Source organism: Artibeus jamaicensis, unplaced genomic scaffold (genome assembly GCF_021234435.1).
Source record: "Artibeus jamaicensis isolate MK-2021 breed Jamaican fruit bat unplaced genomic scaffold, CSHL_Jam_final contig_685, whole genome shotgun sequence".
In the NCBI taxonomy this organism is placed as follows: Eukaryota; Metazoa; Chordata; class Mammalia; order Chiroptera; family Phyllostomidae; genus Artibeus; species Artibeus jamaicensis.
The window spans coordinates 28897137-28920273 of record NW_026521924.1 but is presented as its reverse complement, the minus strand read 5'-3'; the positions used below and the strand labels follow the sequence as shown (position 1 = coordinate 28920273).

At 56.5% G+C, this 23137-nt stretch overlaps 1 protein-coding gene across 3 annotated transcripts in view; it reads left to right on the top strand.

The window, feature by feature from the left end:
* Positions 1-23137, top strand: part of RIPOR3 (RIPOR family member 3) — a 60487-nt gene that overhangs the window by 18055 nt on the left and 19295 nt on the right. For 2 of the 3 annotated variants that reach the window (XM_053671355.1, XM_037167293.2), the window contains one exon: positions 17691-17809. The exons of the other annotated variant lie outside the window; for it this stretch is intronic. In XM_053671355.1, the coding sequence (XP_053527330.1) occupies positions 17700-17809 (110 nt within the window). In that variant the 5' untranslated portion in view covers positions 17691-17699. The remainder of the gene's footprint in view (positions 1-17690; positions 17810-23137) is intronic. 3 annotated transcript variants of the gene reach the window in all.

Genomic DNA, 23137 nt, shown 5'->3' with positions numbered 1-23137 from the left:
TGTCTGAGTAGGGCTGTGGACCAGTCGGTCACCCCAACAACTTCCGAGAGGAGTGGGGACTCAGCCTGTGAGTCCCCCAAGACCCTGCCATTCCTCCCTGGCTTGGAGGAATGGGCCGTTCCTCCCATTCTCTAATGAGAATATTTTGTTTTTAATTAGTAATTCTAGGAAAGTCTTACGTTTGGCTCGGGTTAGAATTTTCTGCCTAGGTATTTCCCGAGGCTCTGTGTCAGGTTCACACAGGAGGGGAAACTCAGGCTCGGGTTTAGGGAACGGTTTCACCCCCTGTCCCTGACAAATCCATCCGCAGCCACATATGCCCGCCAGCGGCGAGCCCAGGCTCTGTCCAGATGGGCCCAAACACACTGCTTCTCCAAACAAACACCACATTATTTTATTACTCTCATACCAGGAAAAGGGTTTGATCTTCAAAACAAGGCGCCCACGTCATTGATTAGGCTGGAAGAACTTGTTTGGCCATATTTAGAACCCACAAGGAGTTTAGAGAATAAATTTAGAACTGAACTCTGAGCCTCGAGGGCCAGCAGTTTTGGAGTTTGGCACCGGGTCTCGGCAGCTCCGCACGTCCCCTGACGTCTGGCTGAGTTTTCCCTCTGACCCCTGCGCCCACAAATTCTTGTAGGGCCCGGCAGCTAAACCTGTCTCTACTACTTAGATGCTGTGTGGCTCTGGGAATGTGCTCCACCTCTCTGAGCCGTAGTTTTATCATCTTTAACAGAAGGGGGGAGGGTAATAATAACACGTATTCTGTAGTGTGGCTTAAAGGTCGATTCGGATTTTTCTTATTGCGGTAAAAGATGCGTACCATTCAATTGGCTGTTTTAACCACGTCGGAGTGGGCGGTTCTGTGGCATCACGCACTTTCGAGCTGTTGGGCCGCCGTCACCCCCTTCTTCCGAATCTTTCCATCTCCCCAAGTGGACTCTGTCCCCGTAAACAGTAACGCCCATCCCCCCTCCCTCAGGCCACGGTAACTCCCCTTCCAATTTCTGTCTCTGAGTCAGGCTGTTGTAGGAATTGCGTTTAGGTGGAGTTCCCACAACGCCGGTCCTTTCGTGACTGGGTGACTGGCTCACTTCCTTGAGCACATCTTCAAGGCTCATCCACGCAGCAGCTTGTGTCAGAATTCATTTCCTTTTCAAAACCGAATGTTGTTCTGTCATAGGTCTATACTGCATTTTCTTTTTTAAAAAAATGTATTTATTTTTAGAAAGAGGGGAAGGGAGGGAGAAAGAGAGGGAGAGAAATATTAATGTGTCATTGCCTCTCACGTGGCCACCACCAGGGACCTGGACCTGGCTTGTGCCCTGACCGGGAATCAATCCGGCGACCCTTTGGTTCGCAGCCCACTCTCAATCCACTGAGCTACGCCAGCCAGGAAGCAAATGTCTGTTTAAGATCCTGCTTTCACTTCTTCCCCTGAACGTGATTAAAATGGTTTAGCAAGAGCCCTCAGCCCATGCTTGGCATATAGTAAACATGCAACAGATCATAGCTAGTAAAACCAGCATTAGAAAAATACCAAGTGAAAATTTTTTAAATGCAAATTGAAGAGCCGAGACGACACTTTGCCTGTCAAATGAGCAAGGACTGCGAGGTCACAGCCCTCAGTGCAGCTGGGACGTCATGGGCAGTCTCTCGAAAAGAACTGGTAGGACTAAATGTAATGGGATATACCGAGGTTCTTGGAAGTGTTCCTACCATTGACCCAATAATTCCACTTCTGAGAACTCCTGCCGCCCACCCTTAAGACAGGCCCTCGAATGCAGACCACGACCGGAGTCCAGAGAAGACTCCAGTCTTCTTTGTCACAGCAGTTTTTGTGAAATTGTGGGGCAGCCTGTATTCCCGCTTATGGGGGACAGTTAAAAAATAATATCAGTGCAGTCCAGCGATTGAAAAAATGCTTATGAGAAGAGTGGAATGGGAACAACGAGGCATAAAAATTATGTCTATTTATCCTATAAAAGTAGGCAGCGTTTACTCTGCATTGGAGATGGCTAAGCTCTGCGTGTCCTTTCTCTTGGTTACCCTTCCAACAGCCCCCAGAGGTAGGCACCGCCCTTGCTCCATTTCACAGAGGAGGAAACAGAGGTTCCGAGTGATGGTGATGTGCCAGTCAAGGGCGCACCGCCAGCACGCGTGGCAAGGCTTGATTCAAACCCCTGGGCTCCAAAGCGTGGAAAAGGGATAAAAAGAACTGTACCTGATTAGGCTCCTTGGAAGAGGTGTGAGTTTTACTTTCTTCCTTATACTTGTCTGTGTTTCTTTTTCCCCCAAGCCAGGGGTACGGGGGCGGGGGTGGGCAGCATATTAGATAAAAAGGGAAGGAAGAGTGATTGCCTCTTGCGAGCGGGCATCTTTGCAGATAAAACACCCAGGCCTTGGGTCCCACGTCATGAACTCAGTCGGTGCCCATTTTTGTCTGGTTAAAGTAGAGCAGAGTGTCCTGGCTGTGTCTTCTGGCCGATTGCTTAAGAATCATGGACACGCACATGCACACACATGCACGCATGCACACACACAGCCCACGCCACCGGAGACAGGAGAGGAGACAAAACCTGGCAGTAGCCAAAACTCTGCTAGATCGATGCAGACTGTTACAGGCGCGGCTTTCCAAAAAGCAGAGCTTGGTGAAATAAATATTTTTCCTCTGAGAAGAGGCTTAAGTCGGCGATCTTAACAACCCCCAATTCATTCCAGATCCACTGTGAGTGGCTGGCGTCGATGCGCCCATCTTGATGTACTTAGGACCACTTAGTAAGTGCAGCATGTCTGTGTCTCTGGCGGGCTTCTCCCACTGGGCAGCGTGCCAGGGGCCCTGGGCAGGAGGGCCAGGAGAGTCGGTCCCTGGGGAACGCTCTCCCCACTCCTCTGGCTCCCCACAACTCCTTGAGGTCCCCAACTTTCTTTTCTTGCTAAACCATCCCTCTTCAATCTAAACTGGAGGCCTGGGAACCCAACCTCTTTTGTTTTTTAGCCCTGGAGACAATCTGCAGGAAGAATTTAGAGTCGGGGACTTTGAAAACGTACACACACAAAGCCTGGGTTATCTCAAATGTTGGGAGCTTCACTGTCCAGGCAAAAACTCATCGGTTGATTCATTCGTTCACTTTCCCACTCAGCCATTGTTTACTGGGCCACCTTCTACAGGCAAGATTTGGTACAAAGCTAGCGAAAGGTAGTACGAAGTCACGGGAGAGATGAGATTCATTCTTCCATCCATCCATCCATTCAGGAGACAGGTACAGAATGCTTTCTAGCTGCCAGGCACTTTCTGGACACCCTGGGCCCTAAGCTGCTCCTTAGAGCATGTGCTGTAGCTGGGGTGACAGACGACAGGAAAATATCGCGTGTGGGATAACAGATGGCATTCGATGCTAAAGGAAATATAAAGCAGGAGGTGGGCAGGGGTAGGCCCAGAGACGAGGGGCCGGAAGACGCCTCACGAGGAGGTGATATTTAAGTCACAACCTGCAGGAGACCAGGAGAGGTGATTTAGGAGGTGTGGGCATTCAATGACAGTCACCCACAGCTCACAGCCGCTGCTTTTGTGACCTTTCTGTCCTGGTTATGCCGGCGAGAATGTCTGTTAATGGCTTTAATGCCTCGCTGAGACTTTCTGATCTGCCCCCCCTTGGAAGCCCAGAGGCCTCGCAGGCAGCTGTGCCCACCCGCACTTGAACGTGGTCTTGTGTTCAGTGTGACTATTTTGCAGTCCCTGCTTATGTTATTAGGGATGGCAGATGACCCTGGCTCTTCGTTTACAGTCACGATGAAGCTGTCCTCTTAAAATATGCTTATGTTTTGAAAAATCCGTTGATTTAAAGAAAAATATTAAGGAGCTTAGGGTACAGCTGGTATGTGAAGGGTGGGGAAGAGTGTGGTGGTGATAAATGGGTGAAATCTGGGACACATTGACCGGCAACATGACCCTTCTCCTCAAGTTGCTCAGAGACCACTTGGCTCCGGACAGGAGAGCCCTTGGGTGACTCTGGCTGCCAACAGCGCCCCCCTGTGAGGGCCTCTGGAAAGGACAGCAGTCCGGATGGCTCTGCTGGGGCCAGGGCGGTGGCTCAGAGGAGGGGCTGCTGGGGTGCGTGAAGGCAAGGGCGAGTTTGGACCTGCCAGAGAAGGTCACGCAGGGCATTCCAGGCAGAGAGCACAGGGTTAAGCCGGGGCAGAGGGGGTAACGGAAGGGACAACCCACCCAGCAGCATGTGGATGAGGGGGGAGGTGGACCGTGGAGAGAGCACCCCAACCTTCTACTCCCCCAGCGACTAACCCTAACACGGACTCTAAAACTTCCGTTTGCCGAGGACTGGGCTCTTCCATTTTCTCGTGGGACCTCAGCAGCCCCGCGTGGCCGCACTGTGGTCATGGTCCCCTTTCACAGCAGGAGTGTCAGGGCCTCCAGCCAGGTCATCTCTGCCAGGCCCTGCCACTAGGAACAGTCAGAACTTTTTAAAAGATAAATTTTTAAAAATCGGGATATATCTCACATGCCATAAAATTCACTGCTTTAAAGTGTCCGGTTCAGTGGTGTTTAGCATATTCACAAAGCCGGGCAGCCGTCAACACCATCTAAGTCCAGCACATTTTCATTTTCCCCAGAAGGAACGCGGGACCCACTGCCCCGCGCCCCCGTTCTCTTTGCTCCCAGCCCCAGGCCACCATTAATCCACTTCCTGTCTCCATGGATTTGCCTGGTCTGGACTTTCATGTAAATGGAATCATATACCATGTAACCTTTTATGTGTGGTTCCTTCCACTCAGCATAGGGTTTTCAAGATTCACCCATGTTGTACCTTGGCTGGTGTGGCTCAGTGGATTGAGCACAGGACTGGGAACCAAAGGGTCCCAGGTTTGATCCCCAGTGAGGACACACGCCTGGGTTGTGGGCCAGGTCCCCAGTAAGGGGCGCTCAAGAGGCAACCACATATTAGTGTTTCTTTCCCTCTCTTTCTCCCTCCCCTCCTCTCTCTAAAAATAAATAGAATATGTAAAAAAAAAAAAAGTAAGTGCCAAGTTTAAAAAAAAGATTCATCCACGTTGTAGCATAGATTCACACTTCATTCCTTTACACGGCCGAATAATATCCCACTGTATGGACGTACCACACCTTTTTTATCCATTCACCAGCTGATGACATTTGGGTATTTTTTTTCCACTTCTTGCCTGTTAGGAATAGTGCTGCCAAGAACATTTGTGTGCAGGTTTTACTGCACACGTTCATTTCTCCTGGGTGTGTACCAAGGAGCAGAATTGCTGGGTCGAGTTGTAATTTTACGCTAAGCCACTTACGGAACAGCCGGACCATCTTCCAAAGCAGCTGCACCGTTTTGCATCCCCGCCAGCAGCATCTGAGGCTTCCGGTTTCTCCACAGGCGCACCGGGGCCAGGCCTTGACCTCAGGCCCGAGACAGAGGCCCAGCAGCAGAACCCTTAAAAAAATATCCTCCTCAGGGAAGTCAGTGCGGAGGGATCTCAGGGAAGGAAGTACAGGGACCACAGTCAGGCCTGAGCCGGACCCCGAGGGGCCGCTGCGGACTCTGAGGCCCGGGCTGCGCCCACTAAGAATGTTATGCACACACCCCTACTTCCTCCAAAGTTGGGGCTTTCTGTGTAGGCCCCCAACTCTTCGAGCGGCCTGTGACTCCCTGGTCAGGGCTCCTTCCCGTGTTCTTGGTGTGTGGGGCAGGCGTGCGATTGTTAGCGGTCAGCTGACTCCAATCACGGACATGACAACGCTCAGGCCTCTCGAGCATTTGCCACACCCCCTACGATGTACTCTGCTCCAATGTTCTACACCTGGTTCATTTCTTCCTTTTATTCCCTCATTCATTATTGTAGTTTTCCATTACCACGCATTTCATTCCCATCCCTATTTTACAGATGAGGAAACTGAGGCTCTGAGGTGAGGGAGGCAGGATGGCCATCACACAGCCGGTGAGAAGCACAGTCAGGATTCGGACCTTGTCTCTAACCACTAGGCAACCCTGGGAGGGCAGATGGCGTAGGAGGCTCCTGTTTAAGGCTTCCCTTGCAGAGCGGGCATTGGTGGTCTGTTGCGGTGAAACAAATGGCCACAAGCCTCGCAGCGCCCACTGGAGAGCTCCCAGTTCTGCAGGGCCGAGTGCTGGCCTCAGGAGGCTGGGGGCTCTGCAGGGTGTCACTAGGCTGACCTTCAAGATATTGGTCAGGCCAAGATTTTGGCCACGGGGTTCAGGACAAACCCACGCCCCAGATCATTCTCCTTGGCATCATTCTGCTCCGTGCGGCTGTAGGGCTTGCTGGCAATCAGCCGAGACCACTTTCAGCTTCCAGCAGCCTCCGGTTCCCCTGGCCACGTGGCCTCCCGTCTGCAAAGCCAGAAAGAGAGAACCTCCCTCACACTGAATCCCTCTCATGCTTTCAAGCTCTTTTGCCTGGAGGAGCATAATCAGAGGAGTCATAGCTCATTATATTCGCAGCTTCCACCCACACTCAAACAGCAGAGGATAATTCAAGGTCAGAGTCACTGGGGGCTTAGCATTCTGCTGCTAGAGGAGGTCTTAGATTCTAACGACAGTGATAATGCCAGCTACAGTTCCATTGGTACTTTCTTTCATTTGCTTAGAGCATCAGGGTTGGCAGACTAGTTCTGCCTCTACCAGAGCCTGGCAGTGAAGCTGGGCTGTGCACGTTTTACTGCCTTCCTCCCCCCACCCCCCGCAAGGGAGAAAAGAATGAACGCCTGGCCGTCTGGGGCTGGAGCCCAGATCTTCTGACTCCCCCGTCCAGGGCTCTTGGCGCCCACAGCACCTGCCCCTGCACCTCCCCACCCCATGAGAACTCTCAGACCTCATTACTGAGTTTGGAAGGGGCGAAGCATCCCTTCCCAGCCAGCACAGCCCTTGGGGAGCGCTTCCTTGTAAACTCACCGCATTGGGTCATCGAAACTCTACAGCTTTTCCAGGAATAGCCATTGGGCTCAGTGAACCCCACCTCATTAAGCAGGAAAAAACCCAATAAACATGAGGAGCACAGAATGCAAACAGTATGCCTGCAGGAAGGCTCCACTTGGCGGTGGCCCAGCCCCAGGGGGGAGGGGGAGCTGTCTGGCCCAGGCTGTGACTCGCTGGTCCAAAGCGAGGGGCAGTGTGTCAGGTAGCGACCCCCACTGTTTTGTGCCTCTGTGAGCTGGACATTCTATTTGGGAGTTGACATGGATGTCTAAGCGTCAGCCCCTGGGTGCCCCGACCTTCTGGACCTGCTGTGGGGTACCCCATCCTTTAACATTTCCACCAGGCCAAGACCCCAGTGAGAAACCCAGGTCCCCAGCCCCTTCCTTCTCTCTCCACCAACCCCAAGGATGCTGAGGGGCTTCCCATTTTTCGCTCCCTTTGTGCCAATAGGTTAATTTTTATCTTTTCCCCCTTTACCCCGTGCTGGTCACTGCTCCAGTCCCTCCGTTCTTCCTGGGACAGCAGACTTCGGAGGTGGCTGCCATGAGCTAGGGCGAAGGAATCTGACCCACGGAAGCTGGGAATGAGGCTCACGGTGAATCCAGGGACCCAGGCCTGGAAATGGGCCTGAGCCAAGGTGGATTCACAGCAGACCCTCCGATCAGGGTGAACGCAGCGCAGCATAGCCTGCGTCCTGTCGTCCTGTCCCGGTCCTTTCCCAGGAGGCTGTGCCTGTTCAGCCTGGCGTGCCTGTCCTTGGAGAGGGGACCATGGGGCCCTGGGCCAGTCCTGTCAGACCAACGGCAGCAGGCAAGAACCAAATCCTCCAAAGGAAAACGGGGTGCCGTCAGAAGTCCACAGAATCTGGGGTCATGGGAACCCAGAGGGAACGCGCTGGGAAGTAAACTCTAGCTTCTTCCTCTTAAAGTTTCATGGCCTGGAGAGTTCCACTTGGTGTCGCCTTGCTTCCCCAAAGCCCTCCCCTTCTCCAGCTGTCAATCATCACATACACCCTTCTGTGTTTCCTTTTTTAAAAATTTTTTCTAATTTAAATTATTTTATTGTTGTTCAATTACAGTTGTCTGCACTTTCCCCCCACCCCCTCCAAACCCACCTCCCTCCCTTGCTTCCACCCTCGCCCTTGGTTTTGGCCATGTGTCTTCCCCTACCCGCCGATGCTTGGGGCCCACCTTTGCATATCCAAAGCCTGATGAAATCTCTGGGCTAAAGAAAGCGTCTTCAACCTGTTATGGGTTGAGTTGTATCCACCCAAACTTACGTCAAAGTCCTGCCCTCCCGCACCTGTGAATGGGACCTTATTTGAAAATACCATCTTTGCAGGGATCATCGGGCAAAGATGAGGTCATTAGGGTGAGCCTTCGTCCAATAGGACAGGTGTCCTCACAACCAGAGGGAACTGGCTTGTGAAGACGGAGCCTTGCAGGGAGAACAGTGTGTAACAACAGAGGCAGAGGTTGGGGCGATGCAGCCGCAAGCCAAGGAGCGACGGCCACCTCCAGAAGCTACAGGAGGCGAGGAGGGGCTCCTTCCTTGAGCCTTTACAGGGAGCACGCCTCCCCCACAGCTGCGAGACTCCACACTTCTGTTGTTCTCAGCCCCCCAGGGTCTGGTCCTAGTCTCGGCAGCCACAGAAAATTAATACACCGCCTCTCGTCTGTAACCTTAGCAGCACAAAGCAGTAGACAGAGCTGTCAATTACAGTTTGGGTTTTCCTTTGAATGAGGAGAAAAATGCCTATCTTCACAACTGTCAACGAAGGTAATTTCAATGGCTCCCATTGTATCAATAAGGAAACTGAGGCTCAGAGGACAAGTGACTTCTCCAAGTCAAATAGTAAGAAAGGGGTAAAGGCTGGACGTGAACTTGGGTTTTTGGACCCCCAAACCTTATACTCATCACCTTTTCGTGACACCGTGGGTACATATCTCATAGGTTACTGCAGAGTCCCCAACTCCTGGTCCCCAGATGTCCCTCCCACTTTCTTCAAGTACAAGAGCCCCCACCTTATCATAACCCTCGTCCTCCCTGCGGACACTACCTGTTCCGGCCACGTTTTCTGTAATCTGAACGAGCCATTTTCATTACAGCATTTTCATTGCAACATTGGAGGTTTTCATTGCAACACTGGAGATGCGTTCCCACCGAAATCATCTCCCAATAGACCCAAGCAAGAATGTCTGGCGGAGGGGGATTTCATTGACAAACAGCCTGTAGTATACAAACCCAGAGTCAGCCCGGAACGTCTTGCAACACTGTTGGAAACTCCAGGATGACAACTCCAGCACCAGCTGTTTACTCCAGGCTGTGAAGCCACACAGATACCCCGCTGCCTGGGCATCCAAGGGCTCGGGGAGCCTGTTTCTCACTTTCCCGGGCATTTGCAGAGGCTGGCAGAGCGGGGCTGCGATACCTGGGGAGACCAGCAGGGGGTCTCCTTCTAACAGGAAATGGATTTCAGGCCAGAAGATTCTAGAAATGCAAGGTTTTGGATTCTAGAAAATAAGGTCTGCTCCTTTGGGAGGAAGTGCACTGTCCTCACAATGTGGGTCGAGCATTTGGCATAAAGAGGTGCGAAGAAAAGCTGTCTCTTCCCGCCCCCCTGCCCCAGGGGGGCGCTGGCTGGGGTGCACAGGGCAGTGGCCCCCTCTCCGCCCAGCACCCTGAGGGAAGGAAAAACACACAGCCCTCCGTGAAAACAAAACCAGAACTGCAGGCTGGCTTGATTTATCTCTTGTAAATTGTTTACCTCGGGACGACCAGATGGCTCGTCTCTGGTTGAACCCTTGACCACTTCTCGTGCTAACGGCCTCTCTCAGCAAACAGCCCCCTCTCCTCTGGCTCCTGAGCCTGCGCAGACGTCCCAGGGCCCGCTTTTGGGGAGCCTCGGGCATTCCAGGAGGCTGACTCAGTGGGCCCTGGATCCTCGCTAGGCAGCCAGCCCTCTGGGTGTCGTTGTCGGGAGGGAGAGTGGCTCCTAGTACCCACGGGGCTCCCCGGGGAGGGCCCTGGCCCCTCACCCACTTACGGGGCTCCTCCAGTGTGGTCCCTGTACACCCACCCCTCACCTGTCACCTCAAAAGTGCTCAAAACACGTCCAAAAGACATTTTCCGCCTGCCCCCACCCCACCCCCACCCGGCTGTGTGAGGGTGGGAAACCGCTTCCCCTCTCTGAGCCTCAGGGCTGCAGCTATAAAAGAGGTGCGGGTGGGGTGGGTGGGGCGCTGACATCTCTTCCTGCCTGCCTCACAGGCAGGGTGGGGGTGGGGGAAGTGGGGCGATCACATAAGCTCCCACCCATCTCCCCCACACAGCTGCTCCTACTACAGCAAGACCTGGCTGTGACTACTTTTTGAGGGGTGGGAAGGGGGCACGATGGGGCACTCTTGCCTTCCTGGGCAGGGGGTTGGGAGCTCTTGGCCATCTCTGGGTCCCCGGGCTCCAGTCTTAGGCTCTGCTGAAGGAGGCCTCTCCTTTGGGGAGGTCTGGGTGTGGCGTTTGGGGTGAGATTTTAATTCTAAGGCGAGCCCAGAAGCCCCGAGCCTGGAGTGGGGTGTAAGAAAGCTGAGGGACATTTTTTAAAGCTCGCTCCATTTTCTGGTGGGGACAGAGGGCGCAAGGTGGAAGCAGGAGACTGGTGAAGGAGGCCTGGACCTGGGGACTGGGGTAGAAGGCGAGGGGGCAGATTGAGGTGTTTCTGAGGAGCAGAGAAGGAAAGGACTGCACAGCTTGGCCAGGAAGACATCATCCTCACCTGGGGAGGGAGGCTTCGATGGTCGGCAGATCAGAATTGTCCTGATACAGGCGGGGAGAGTGGGCGCCAAACTCCGAGGGGCAGATGGGAAGTGTGGGCAGGCCCGGGCCCAGAGCTGGGAGAAATATCTATATACACACACGCCCCTCATTGAGGGTGAGTTAAAAGGGGAGCGAGAGGCTGGCGGAAAACCGGAAAAGAACTGCCATCTAGACTTTGTGGATGGCTCCTTACAACCAGTAAGAAAGATCTAGATGAACTGGACAAAGAAATGCATCAATTGGTAAATCCCTGAAGAGTCCATTCTAGAGACAATGGATCTCTAGAGGCATCTCATTAGGAATCAGGAAATGCAAGTGGACCCACAAGGCCCCCTCCCTGCGCCCACCTGTCCCCTGTCCCCACCCCCTCGGCCTTCCACCATTGGGGTCAAGGTGGAAAGCAGACTAGGAGTGCAGGCAGACGTGAGGGCGGAAACCAGACTCTTTAGGCACCAGACTTGGGGGTGTGGGGGCCGCACTGTCGTAAGGGTCCCGACGGGATTCCCGTCCGAGGGCCCCTGGCCAGCTTCACTGACCTGACAGCTGGTGCTCGCAGGCCTGTGGCTGAGAGCCCGGGCCACGGGCCTGGCTGCCTGGACTTGGCTTCCTCAACCCCAGGGGCCTGAACGGGGCCGGTGGAAGCCACAGCACATCTCCGTGAGGGTTAAATGAGCAAAGTGGGGTCCCGCCTGCCTCTCAGTGGCCGGTCTCTGCTTGGCCAGGGGGAGCTGGGAGCAGGGCGAGAGGGAGGTAAGCTGAAAGGAGGGGAGGAAGTCCAAAAGGGCTTCCCTGATGGACTGGCATGGGAAGACCTGGGTGGGAAGGTGCTGGGGTGGGGTGGGGGGGGATGACTGGTGGGGAAGGGCTGTTTGTAGGCCGACAGAAGGGGGCAGGGCTGGTAGAGGGCCAGGGACCTTGGCTTTCATGGGACTCTTCATAGAAAGTCTTGAATAGCACCTAGTATGACTGAATTTGTGTAAAGATGGGCATGTGTAAAGAAATACATTTCATTAATATATAAATATTAATATATCCAATATTATATGATAAGATCTCCCCTTTGACCTAAAGGATCATGGCTTTGTCTTCTGAGTGTAAAACCAACCCCAGCATTTCCACGGGCCCTGTGCCCCGGGGCCCCCGGGCCTGGCAGAGGGGAGCCCGTCGGCAGGAGCGGGTGGGATTCCTGCTCAGTCCTTTCTGGCGAATGTGTAGGGAGACCTGCTCTTCCGTCCAGCTGTGTGTGTTTGCAGGGGGGGGCGGGATCTGTGTCCCTGACATTCTGGAGAATGTGGGTGGCTTGTGCAGCGCAGAGGGATTGGCCCGGGTGGCCTCTGGGCTCAGCCCGCCTGGGTTTGAACCCTGAACCCGCCCGAGCTGAGCCCCCCGCCTCAGGGCGTGCGCTCTTTTGGAGGAAAAGGGCAGGTAGTCTTGGGGTTGCTCCTTGCTGCCTGGTGGGGGTGACACTGGAGGGGGGCTCATCTAGAACTCACATTACAGCAAACAGATCCCCAGGACGAGCCCAGGCCTCTTTGCCAAATTCAAGTGCCTGGTCTCACGCCTCCAGACCCTCGTCTGTGTCCTGCGCATGTGTGTTCACGTGTGTGCATGCATGAGTGTGCAGGGTGGGTGGCAGAGGCCCAGTGTGAGCTGCAGACCCAGCGCCCCTTCTGCCACACCAGCCTGCAGCTCCCCTGCCTCCCACACCCTGTTCCCATGACAGGGGACCCTGGATGGAACCTGGGGGCAGCCGAATAAGTGGCTTCCATGTGACTCCTCTCGCCCGTGAGAAACGCTTCGTGACGTGAGTCAGGACACTCGGCGGACCCTCCATATAGATGGGCAGAGCTGGCTTGGCCCGCGGCTCCCATGGGAGCTGGTTCCGGCCCCCAGTGGGTGAATGGCAGTGTCTGCAGACCTTCCTGGCTGTCACAGCCGGAGCTGGGAGACCTCCTGGCACCCAGTGGGGACACTTGCGAACTATAGGATGACCCAGCAGCAAAGAATTCCCCAGCGAAAAGTGTCTGTGGGGAGACGCTGCCGCACAGCAGTGAGCGCTAAGAGTTGGGTGTCATCGACACTCTGGCTGACTCCTGTGTTGGACATCCAACAGAGGTACTGGACCTGGGACAGTGACCAGGTTGGCCTCACCCTGCCCTTCCTGGGGGTCTCTCTGCACGGCCCCTCCAGTCGCCCTTGCTTTCTCAGCCCCTCCTGCCCTGCTCCATTTTTATACGTGGTCCTACAGACCAGGGTGGGGGTGACCTTTGGGAGGAGATTCTGCTGCCCCTTGTGCATCCCAGAGCCTCAGCTGCGGTCCCTGCCCTTGTTATTTTCCATCTGGCACCAGCGTCTTCCCCATCTTGCCCCTCACCCCCTCCCCCGCATCTGCACATGCATGCCCCCTCCCCCTCTGCCCCCCATGGCAGCTCAGGTTGCTCCCTTCCTGCAGAGTAGCTGTCATTTCCAAGTGACACTCCCCCCCCACCCCCAACCTAGTGGTGGGAGTCAGTGGCTGGTGATCAGGGCAGGGATGGGCCATTTAAATCAAAACACCCTGTGGATATTCCCCAGAAACCGTGAGGCACCCGTGACTCATAAAAACCCTTGTAGAATTAGCTGGAACTGGAGATGATATTTGGGAACCTTAAAAAAAATCTTTTTTTAAGAGGAAAGTTTCTCCTCTGATCCCAGGCTCATCATGAAAAGCAACATTCTCTAGATAAAAGGACCCACAGAGCCAACTTCACGGCATCAATACTGCGCAGCTGGGCACGGCTTGATCCACCTCTCAGTTTTCTTCAAATGGACATTTTCTTTCTAATTCTGCGCGATGCATGTCCACTGCAGAGCGTGTGAGGCATTGTTTCAAAGTTAAAACTGAGATTCGGGTGGCTATTGTTTACACCTCACTCATTTTTAGACAACATCTATTTTGAACATTTTTGCATGTCATTATTCTTCAACATCATATTCCTGGTGGTCACACCAATGTCCCCTGTGTGGCCGAGCCATGGGTTATTCGACCTCTGCCTTGCCTCTGGCCATCCGTGGCTGCACCCTGTGTTCTCACCTGTGAAAGGGGCACAGGTGTGCTCTGAATGCAGCAGGACAGCCCACCTGTGCCCTCCTGTGGTCGCTCAGGTGACAGGTCCTTAATGCACCTGCAGGTCTGAGTTGGAGCAGGACTCGAAGCCCTCCCCGGGGAGGGCCCAGCGGGCTGCAGACTGTAGACTCCGCCAGGGGAAGGCAGTCTCGTCTCCAGAGCGGCCTCCCCAGGCTGCTCAGGCCTCGTGTCTAAACGCACATTCCTCATCCTGGGCTGTTTTTCTTTCATGCTAAACCAAAGGGGTTATTTTGGAAACTCCTATAAGCAAATGAAGCCCTGGCTGGCATTTGAGCGGATGTGAAAGGGCCCTAAGTGAGGGGCTCAGGCATAAAAGCCGCCCAGCCCTGGGAGCCCAGCCGTTAAATTTAGAAGCCTTACCTCCAAATGAGGTGAAATTGCAGGTTCCCTTGGCGGGTGGGTGGCTTTGGCCAGCAGTGAGCGGGACAGATTTAGTGGAGTCGGCTCTGGCTCCCTCCAGCCACACCTTGGGGGAGGCGGCCCTGGGCAGCGCCCAGTGTCTGGGGAGCAGCTGGCTGTGTGCAAAGCCCCTTCAGCTGCCAGTCTTCCCTGTGCCCACCAGCTGCACCCCAGTGGCATTGCCAGTGAGCTCTGCCCTGGTTGCCAGGCCAGAGAGAGACAGCGAGGGACACTCGGAGAGAGGCAGCCTGGCCTGCCACCAAAGGTTTGGAACCTGCACAGCTTCTGGGCCTCTCGCCTCTCCTAGGGCGCAGCAAGGTCTCTGGCTTGGGAAGGTCCCAGGCCTTCCCACAACCCAGCAGCTAAATGGTTAATGCCAGCCACAGCAGGAGAGGTGGGAGGAGGGGGCGTGCAGGCGAGTGAGTCCCCCGGGTTCCTGGCCTCTGTTCTCTGTGGTCAGAGCCCCTGTCCTGTGTCAGTGATTAAACAGGAATATAACCCAGAGCTGAAGGCAATCAGCCTTCATGGGGGCTGGATAGGAGCTGCCCACTGAGGGCACCTGAGATTCCAGGGGTCTCCGCTAGGCTCCTGGAAACATTGATTTGTTGTTCCACTTATTGGTGCATTCATTGGTTGCTGCTTGTATGGGCCCTGACTGGGGATCGAACCCACAACCCTGGGGTATCAGGAGGACGATGCCCCCACAAATCAAGCTACCGGCCGGTGCACCGAGTGGAAATGCTTACTTTTTAAACCCCCACCGTTATTCGTGCTCTGCCTACACCTGGAGCTGCACAGCCAGGTGAAGTGGGGGAGGCGGCCTCTGCCTTTTGGTCACTGTCCTCTGTCCCCATAAAGGTGTGTTTCAAATCTTCCCCTGTCCTGGGCTGGTTCCAGGTCCCCACCGCTGACCTTGGTGGGCAGAGGGGAGGGAGGGCCAAGCTGTCTGAGAAGGTTTATCCAGAGCGGGAGTGGACTGTGGCGAGGACAGGAGGTACTGGTGCGGGTTTACTAATCAGCAGGGAAAAAGCCTAATTTGTAGTGCTTGCTGATGTTGTGGTGCCAGTATTCCTACCATGGCTGCTCTCATGCTACCAAAACTCCTGCAAAGGTAACAATAGACTCTACAGCGCAGGTGGGGGCTGTGGGGACCTCCCTGCAGGGCTGGGGCACATCCCAGGGTCCGGGACACCTGACCTGGAACACAGACAAGGGCCGGCCTTTCTCAATCGGGTGTTGCCCCTTTAGAGCTGGGTCCCTGAGCCAACCCTGTCCCCTCTCTGAGCCTCGGTTTCTTCATCTGTTGTTGAATTAGGTTTGCAGCAGCACCTTGGCCTAAGGGGGAGATGCAGATTTAATAGGATAATTTACATAAGGCATTTAGCCAGGGCTGGCAAAATAATGATCCCTCAGTAAACGATGCTTCCATCAGCAGATTGCCTCAGCCTCCCCATCTGTACACAGTGCTGTTCTGCTGTCCGTGGACTCACAGCAGGTGTCAGTCCCTGGAGCTGGGGCTTGCCGCACCGTGGGTGCTCAGCACACGTTCACCAGCCTCCCCCATCAGGGCTGGAAGTCCCCCACAGGCTGTTCCGTCTCGGCCCCTCACCTCTGGGGCAGGGGTCTTGGTCAGAGCAACGGCCCAGAGACCCAGCCGGCTCTTTCCGAGGGTCTCCTGCACTGTGGGATCTCAGATCATTGGCCCCTCGGCCCTTTTATAACTGTGATCGCTCAAGCCCAGAGCGTGTGGGCGGCAGAGTCACAGACAGGATCTGAGCCTGGGTCTGGCTTTTCCGCTTTGTGTCCCCTGTGGGGCGGAGTGGGGGCTGCACAGGAGGAGGGTGGACTTGTGGGGGCTGCATTGATCTGCTGGATTCAGAGTGAGGGCCTTGTAGCCCCTGGCAAGGACTGACACACAAGAGGCAGGACTGGCTGGGGTGGCTCAGTAGATTGAGCACCGGCCTGCAAACCAAAGGGTTGCTGGTTCAATTCCCAGTCAGGGCACATGCCTGGGCCAGGTTTCTGGTAGGAGGCACAAGAGAGGCAACCACACACTGATGTTTATCTCCCTCTTTCTCCCTCCTTTCCTCTCTCCACAAAAAAAAAGAGAGAGAGAGAGAGAGAGAGAGATGGGCACTAAAAAGAAATGTCTCGACAGGCAAAATTATTCCAGGCCAAGGCCCCACCTGAGCAGAGCTCAGAGGTGTGGAGACTGGACCGAGCTGGGGGTGAAGGGGACCTGGAAGCTAGGGCCTCAGCAGCAGGAATGTGAGGGAGTCTGTGGGGCGGGGCTTTTCTGTAGGTTTGGCCTGACCCCGCCCTGCCTGAGGAGGAAGATATGAAACCGTAGCAGCAGAGATGTAGGTTAGATAGGGAGGCCAGCTTTCCGATGGTCCCTGCTGGAAGACAGCGGGCGACGGTCCCCAGGGATGTGCTGGCGTTTCTCCAGTCTAGGGGTGGTTTGGAAAAAAGAGAAGACAGCTGGCCTTCTAGGCTGGCCTCGCTGCAGCCTGGGTCAGACACGGGGCGATGGAAGCCTCTGAGGCCGGCAGGCGGCCTCCTGTGAATTAGGCTTTGTCACCCCTGCTCGAAACCCTCCGGTGGCTCCCAGACACCCTGGCCCAGGCGTGAGGCCGAAGTCCTCCCTGGGGCTACCGAGGCCTTCATGACCTGGCTGTGTGGGCCTCTCCCAACGCCCCCAAATCACACCACATCATTTGCACCTCCAGGCCATTACCATGCGGTTCCCTCGGCTCAGACACTCTCCCCTCCCTCCCCTGCCCCTTCTCTCCCCCTCAGCCTTTCCTTCTTTGCTCCTGGTTGCCTCCTCCATGGCTGGGTCAAGGACCCCCAGGTTCCCCCTCCACTTCCCTATCGCCTCCCTACTGTACCTGTCCACTGGCTCATTGGCCTCCCTGCAGGACTGGGAGCCCTGGAGGGCAAGACCTCTGCCTGTCTTACTCAGTGTGTGTCTCCAGCACCATGTCTGGCACACAGTAGGTGCTCAGCGGGGATTTGTGGAAGGGGTGAGGGTTACCAGCAGAGAGGAGCAGCAGAGAGGAGGGGCGATGAGCTGGGTCCAGGAGGCGCTGTCCCCCCCCCCATCAGCCCCCCACCCCTGCAGGAGGAGGCAGCGGTGCTCAGGCATCTGGAGCCTGCGCACAGAGCATGGAGACCTGGGTTTGAAGCTTGCTCCTGCAGCTCCTTCCAAGCAGGTTCCCTAACCTCACTGAGCCTCAGTGTTTCCTCCGTGATCTGGGGACAGTACCAGCTGCCCCCTCTCTGTTGTGAGGACCCTGGAGGCCATGGTGGAGGACGGCCAGCCCCCGGTCAGCTCTCACCAGGTGGTGTGCAAGGCTGACTCTCCTGTCCTCTCCCTGTAGGTGACAGCCATGTCGGTGAGGGTGCGGTTCCTGTCCTCCGGGGACACGGGGGCCGTGGGCGTCGTGGGCCGGAGCGCCTCCTTTGCAGGCTTCAGCAGCGCACAGAGCCGCAGGATTGCGTAAGTTCTGCCGGTGCGGTGGGTGGGGGGCTCCTTCCAGGGCTGGGCGGGGACGACAGGGACATCGTCTTCCCTCTGCCAGTGACCCAAGGCTCACTCTCATGCCAGGCCTACTTTCCAGGAGAGAGTGTGTGGCATGTGGTGCGTGGTGTGCGCGTGAGAGAGAGCGTCTCGGCGCCGGGAGAAACCTACTGGGCCCACTTGGCAGAGCGGAAGACTGAGGCCCAGAGAGGTGGAGCCGCCCCCCAAGTCACATGGCCTGGCCTGACTGATTCAGAGTCGGAACTTAGCTCTGGGGGCGGGGTTAGGTTGGAATGTGCTTCCTGTTTGGGAAAATGGAAAATGGGGCCACCTCTCCCCCCTCTGTGACCTGGGGCAAGTGACTTCACCTCTGAGTCTCAGTTTCCTCATGTGTGAAACGAGGATCACAAATGTCCCTCCCTCTCACGGGGTTGTCATGAGGGCAGCATGAGGTGACACCTGGCTGGCAGCCAGCACACGCTGGCTCACAGCAGGTGCTTGTGGGCAGTTTCAAAGGGGGAGGAGCAGCTTCTGGGGGGACAGAGACGGGCCTGCGGTCAGTGCTGACCCTCTGGACGAGAGTTCATGGCCGCTCCGCCAGGTGTCTCCTCCAGCTGCAGGCAATCCCCTGGGGGATGGTCTGTGTCTGCTTTGCGGGCCACTGCCCGGGCCCAAGCCCGCCTGGGCCCCCGTTCCAGGGCTGTGTGCTTCACTGCGTGGACCTCTCTCCCCTCCCGGCCTTTGTGCAGGTGTACCCGCCCCCCAGAACTCTCCACTCTTCACCCGGCCAGTTCCCGCGTAATCTGCTTCACTGCCCTGTCCCCCCCTGGACCAGGCCCTCACCCTCCCATTGCACGTTCCCTCGGTTTAACAGGTGCTCCTTAGACCCCTACGATGCCCAACCTCACAGTCGGGCCCTCCCAGCTCACTTACCTTGGCCCTGGGCTGCTCAGCTTTGAGGTGTGCCTGGAAGTGTCTCAAGGCTGAAATCCTGGGGTGCCCCAGCAGGAGGCGCCCTTAGGAGTTCCCAATTCATTCCACAAATATGTGCGGAGCACACACTCTGGCCGGCCCTAGGCCCAGGCCCCGGGGAAAGGCCCAGCCCCGCCCTCCTCCAGGGCAGCAAACAACAAGCCAATCATCACCAAGAGGGACGCAGCTGGGGCCAGTGCAGGGCGGAACTGAGCAGGCAGTGCAGGAGGGCTGCGCGGAGGAGGCCCCTGACCCCAGCCTCCCAGGAGAGAAAGTGTGGCGCCACCGTGAGGAGGCACGCAGTAGGCCTCCCTAAACACGGCTGAGAGGTTAAGCGGAAACTGACTGGGGGAGGATGCTGCTTCTCGCCTGATGAACTAAGTCTCAGTTGTCTCTTCCTGGGCTTTGTCCGGGTCCCCCATCCCATGGTCTGTGATCGGGGCTGGTACGCAGTGACCCTCCCAAGCTATGTGCCCTGGCATGGTGATGGTCCCCTCCAGAGGTGCCGTGGGGACTCTGTCCTGTGACCTGGCAACAGGGAGGGCCCGCAGACTGGCACGGGGCCCCTCGAGGAGATTTAACCCTCTGCTGTCACCATGTAGAACTTCTTTAAGTGTTAAGCAGAGGACTCTGGGCTGTCTTGTGCTCTGGGCCCCCTGAATTCTGTGGCTGGTCCTGCCCTCACCTCCCCTCCTGTCAGGCCTTTCGGGGCCTCTGGGCTTCCCGCATCCGTGGGAAATGTCCCCTCAGGCCCCATGGGGGACTCTGGCCAGAGAGTGCCCCCAAGTGGGCCCCCGACCTCTTGCTGACCCCTCCTAGTTCCTGGGGTCAGCCCTCTGGGAGGGAGAGAATAGACGGGGTCCGACCCCAGACACTAGGGCTCATCAGTCAGCAGCAGGGAGGCAGCGTCTGCACTCTAGTCCAAGAACTCGGCCCCCATGGCTGTAAAGGTCCTGGGGGCTCCCTCTCCTGGGGGTCCGTCCCCCCTTCGGGGATTTCCGGGGGATGCCCGGCCTCGGGGGGATGCCTGGCCCCGACTGGTTCTGCAGTCCCTGCGTGGCACGACCTGGCCTCAGCCTCTGCAGTCCCCTCGCCCCTGAGTGAGGAAGGAGCTGCCTGCAACGATAGGGAAGAAGCACGTCTGTTTGTAATGTCTGTCTCTGTCCAGCCCCCAGGGGTCTGGACCCTTGGCTCCAGGGCCTGACGACCTGGATTGGGTTTCAGGCTTCACCTCTGGCCTTATTTCTCAGGTAATTCAACCAGGCGGAAACTCAGCCCCACTGCCAAGCACTAGCGGCTGGTGCGGGTCAGGCAAAATAAGCTTAAACGCAGAGCTTAGATGGGTGGGTGGATGGCCCCTTGGTCCCCTGTCCTACCCCTGCTCTGGCACCTGAAACCCCTTTGACACTGGACCCGGCTTTTTATTCCATAATCAAAGAATTCACTTGGGGAAGTCACCTGGTAGGGGAACTTTACACTAAGGTGTGAATGGTTGCTCTAAGGAAGCCATATATAATAAGGCAGGGACAAGAGGAGGCCAGGCCCCAACACTGTCCCATTCTGCCCTGACTGACAGGCATGGCTGCTCTTACCCGCTTCCTGCCACTCCTCAGCCAGGTGTCCCCTCCCCTAGGCTGTCAGGCAGGTGCCCTCCTGAGCCAGGAGCCCCTGCAGAGTCCAGCCAGGGAGGGGGACGGAGAACTCAGTGGCAGCCCCTGATTACTCAGCAGAGGAGGTTGGAGAGAAAGCTCACAGTGGAGGTGCCCACACTGTCCTGTGCTTGTGGAGACACAGACTCTGGGGACCCCAGAGAGCACGTCAGAGAAATGGGCTGGTGCACGCCGAGCAGAGTTTGACCTTTGTGAGGGTCGAGTGCATGTTTCCCATCGGCCTGCCCTTTTACTACCGCTGGACACAGGAGGAAAGGTTAGCTGACGCTGTTGTCACACCGAGGTACAGGCTGGAGCCCTGCAGCGGCCCCGGACCAGGACCTCCGAGGGAGTCTCCCCACGACGCCAGGCAGGAGGACTGCCCCCGTGGCCTCACGTGAGGGCCGGGCCAGCGGGTTGCATGTGCCTGTCTGGAATCTTGTCTGGCCTGCCAGGGGCTGTTGAATATTTACTGAGTCCTCCCCCAGCTGGTGAAACACCCGCCCCAGAGGGCGCTCCCGGCATGGCTGTTGTGACCCGGGACCAGCCTGCGGCCTGATTTCACCGTCCAGAGGCTGCCCTCGCGTCTCCTTCCTCGGCTGGGCCATCCCCCAGAGCGGCCGCCACCCCTGCCCTGTGGACGCTCAGACAAGAGCACTGGGCTCAGAGCTTCCCCGGGAGCGGCAGCTTCCAGGTGCAGCCACAGCAGCCAGGTCTCCAGGTAGATGGAAGGGGGGCCTGGCCAAGGACACACACCTGCCGGTGATGGTGGGCCCCTGGCAGCCGGCAGGTGAGCATGGCTCCCACCTCACAGCTGTTCGCCCACCCCGCCGGCCCGCCGGCCCACCTGCTGGGGACCCTCGCCTTTCCTGCCCCTCTCTGCTGGCCCCACGATGGCACCTTTGTGGAGGGTCTATTCCAAGAGGTGGGTGAGGCAGCCTCAGGGAGGGTGAGGGAGGAGGGTGAACAGCCCCTTCTTGGCCTTTGGAAACTGTCACTTGTTGCATGTAATGCATGAATGACGGCCATGGCAGCGCAGGAAGAGCTCTGGTGACGTAAGCTCCCTGCTCAAACCCATCATCCTGCCTTTACCTTTTTCCTGACTACTATGCACTCTCTGATGGATGATGTTTAAAAACGTATCTCAACTTCGATACATACAGCGTTTACCCTTTCCCCACACTGTTGAAGCCCTTTACATTTCCGACCTCATGTGAGTGAATCTCACGGCAAAGCTGCCTGCGGCTGCCATTTCACAGATGAAAGAATGGAGGCACAGAGAGGTTCAATGATTTTGCCCAGGGTCACACAGCGTATAAGTAAGGGAGCTGGAGAGACAGCCTGGTGCCTGGCACTTCCCAGGGTCTCCCCCAGCTGGCTCAGCAGCTCACAGGGGAGGGGTCTTGCCTGTTTCGGTCACAATTGTTCCCCCATCCCCCAAAATGGTGTCTGGTGCACAGTAGGTGCTTATTCAGATATTTGTTGAATGAATACCTCATAATGCTGCAGGGCAAGCACTCTTATCATCCTCCTTCAACAGGTGGGGAAACTGAGGCTCCAGTTAACAACCTGTGACCTCTGGGGCTGGGATTTGAACATGGGCAGCTGACCAGAAGCTTGTGTCCAACCTACTTGGCCAGTCCACCGGGGGGCCAGGGTGCGATTCCAGGCCCTCCCTTGCTGCAGCAGCCTCGAGACCAGGGCAGCCTCTGACGTGGCGGTGCGGCCGTGGAGGGGAGCCGTGGGTCGTGGGGCCTGCCAGCAGGGTGGCCAGGACGACTCCTCTCTGTCATGCCCACCGCGGTGTCTGCATCTCTGTGTGGAAGGTGCAGCATCTGCCTGGGCTGGAAATTCAGCCAGGCCGTTTGCTGGGTCTCTGGGGACCAGGGCATGCTGGTGGCCCAGGGGCCCTTCTCTGAGACCCGCTGAAGGAGCAGGAGCTGTGTCCCCCTGGCCCCCTCCGCCCCCACCTGGCTCTCCTGACTGCAGTCCCCCACCCCCCGTGGACTGTGAGCCCTGGAGGGTGGGATGCCGGCCGCTTGGCCTTCTTCGAGGTGCCTGACCTGGGGAGAGCCGCGCTCTGTGAGTGTTTGAATGAATGAACTGGTCCCTGTCCCTGATTTTAGACACTAAAAATGCAGCAGGCAGACTGCGGAAGCTCCCAGGGAGGTGTGGGGCTGGGTTTCTAGTGATAGGATGCCCCTCGGGTAAAGCAGAAATGGTGACTCCCCTACAACCATGCTGCTCAGAGTGTGGTCCCCAAACCAGCAGCGCTGCCAGCGCCTGGCACCACATTAAAATGCAAGTTCTCAGGCCCCACCTTAGACTGACGAATGGGAAACTCTGGTGGGGTGGGGGGGTGGTCAGCAGCCTGGCTCTAAGTCCTCCTGGTGACTCAGAGGGCCCTGGGAATCCTGCCCTGCTCCCAGCTGCCTGGTTAAGGTCCCAGCTGAGGCTCTGCACACGTGTGGTCTGGGTCTCAGCTCTGCCACAGGGTCACTGGCCAGAATTGGTCCCCATTGCCTCTCCCTGGGCCAGGGGAGCGATGTATATTGACTAACCCAGGTCTGGAGCATGGGTTTGCCTCAGAATGCCTGTGTGTGCAAATGTGTGCATGCATGTGCCTGTGTGTGAGTGGTGATCTGTTAAGCCACCCCCCTCCAAACCACATGTATAAATATCGGGG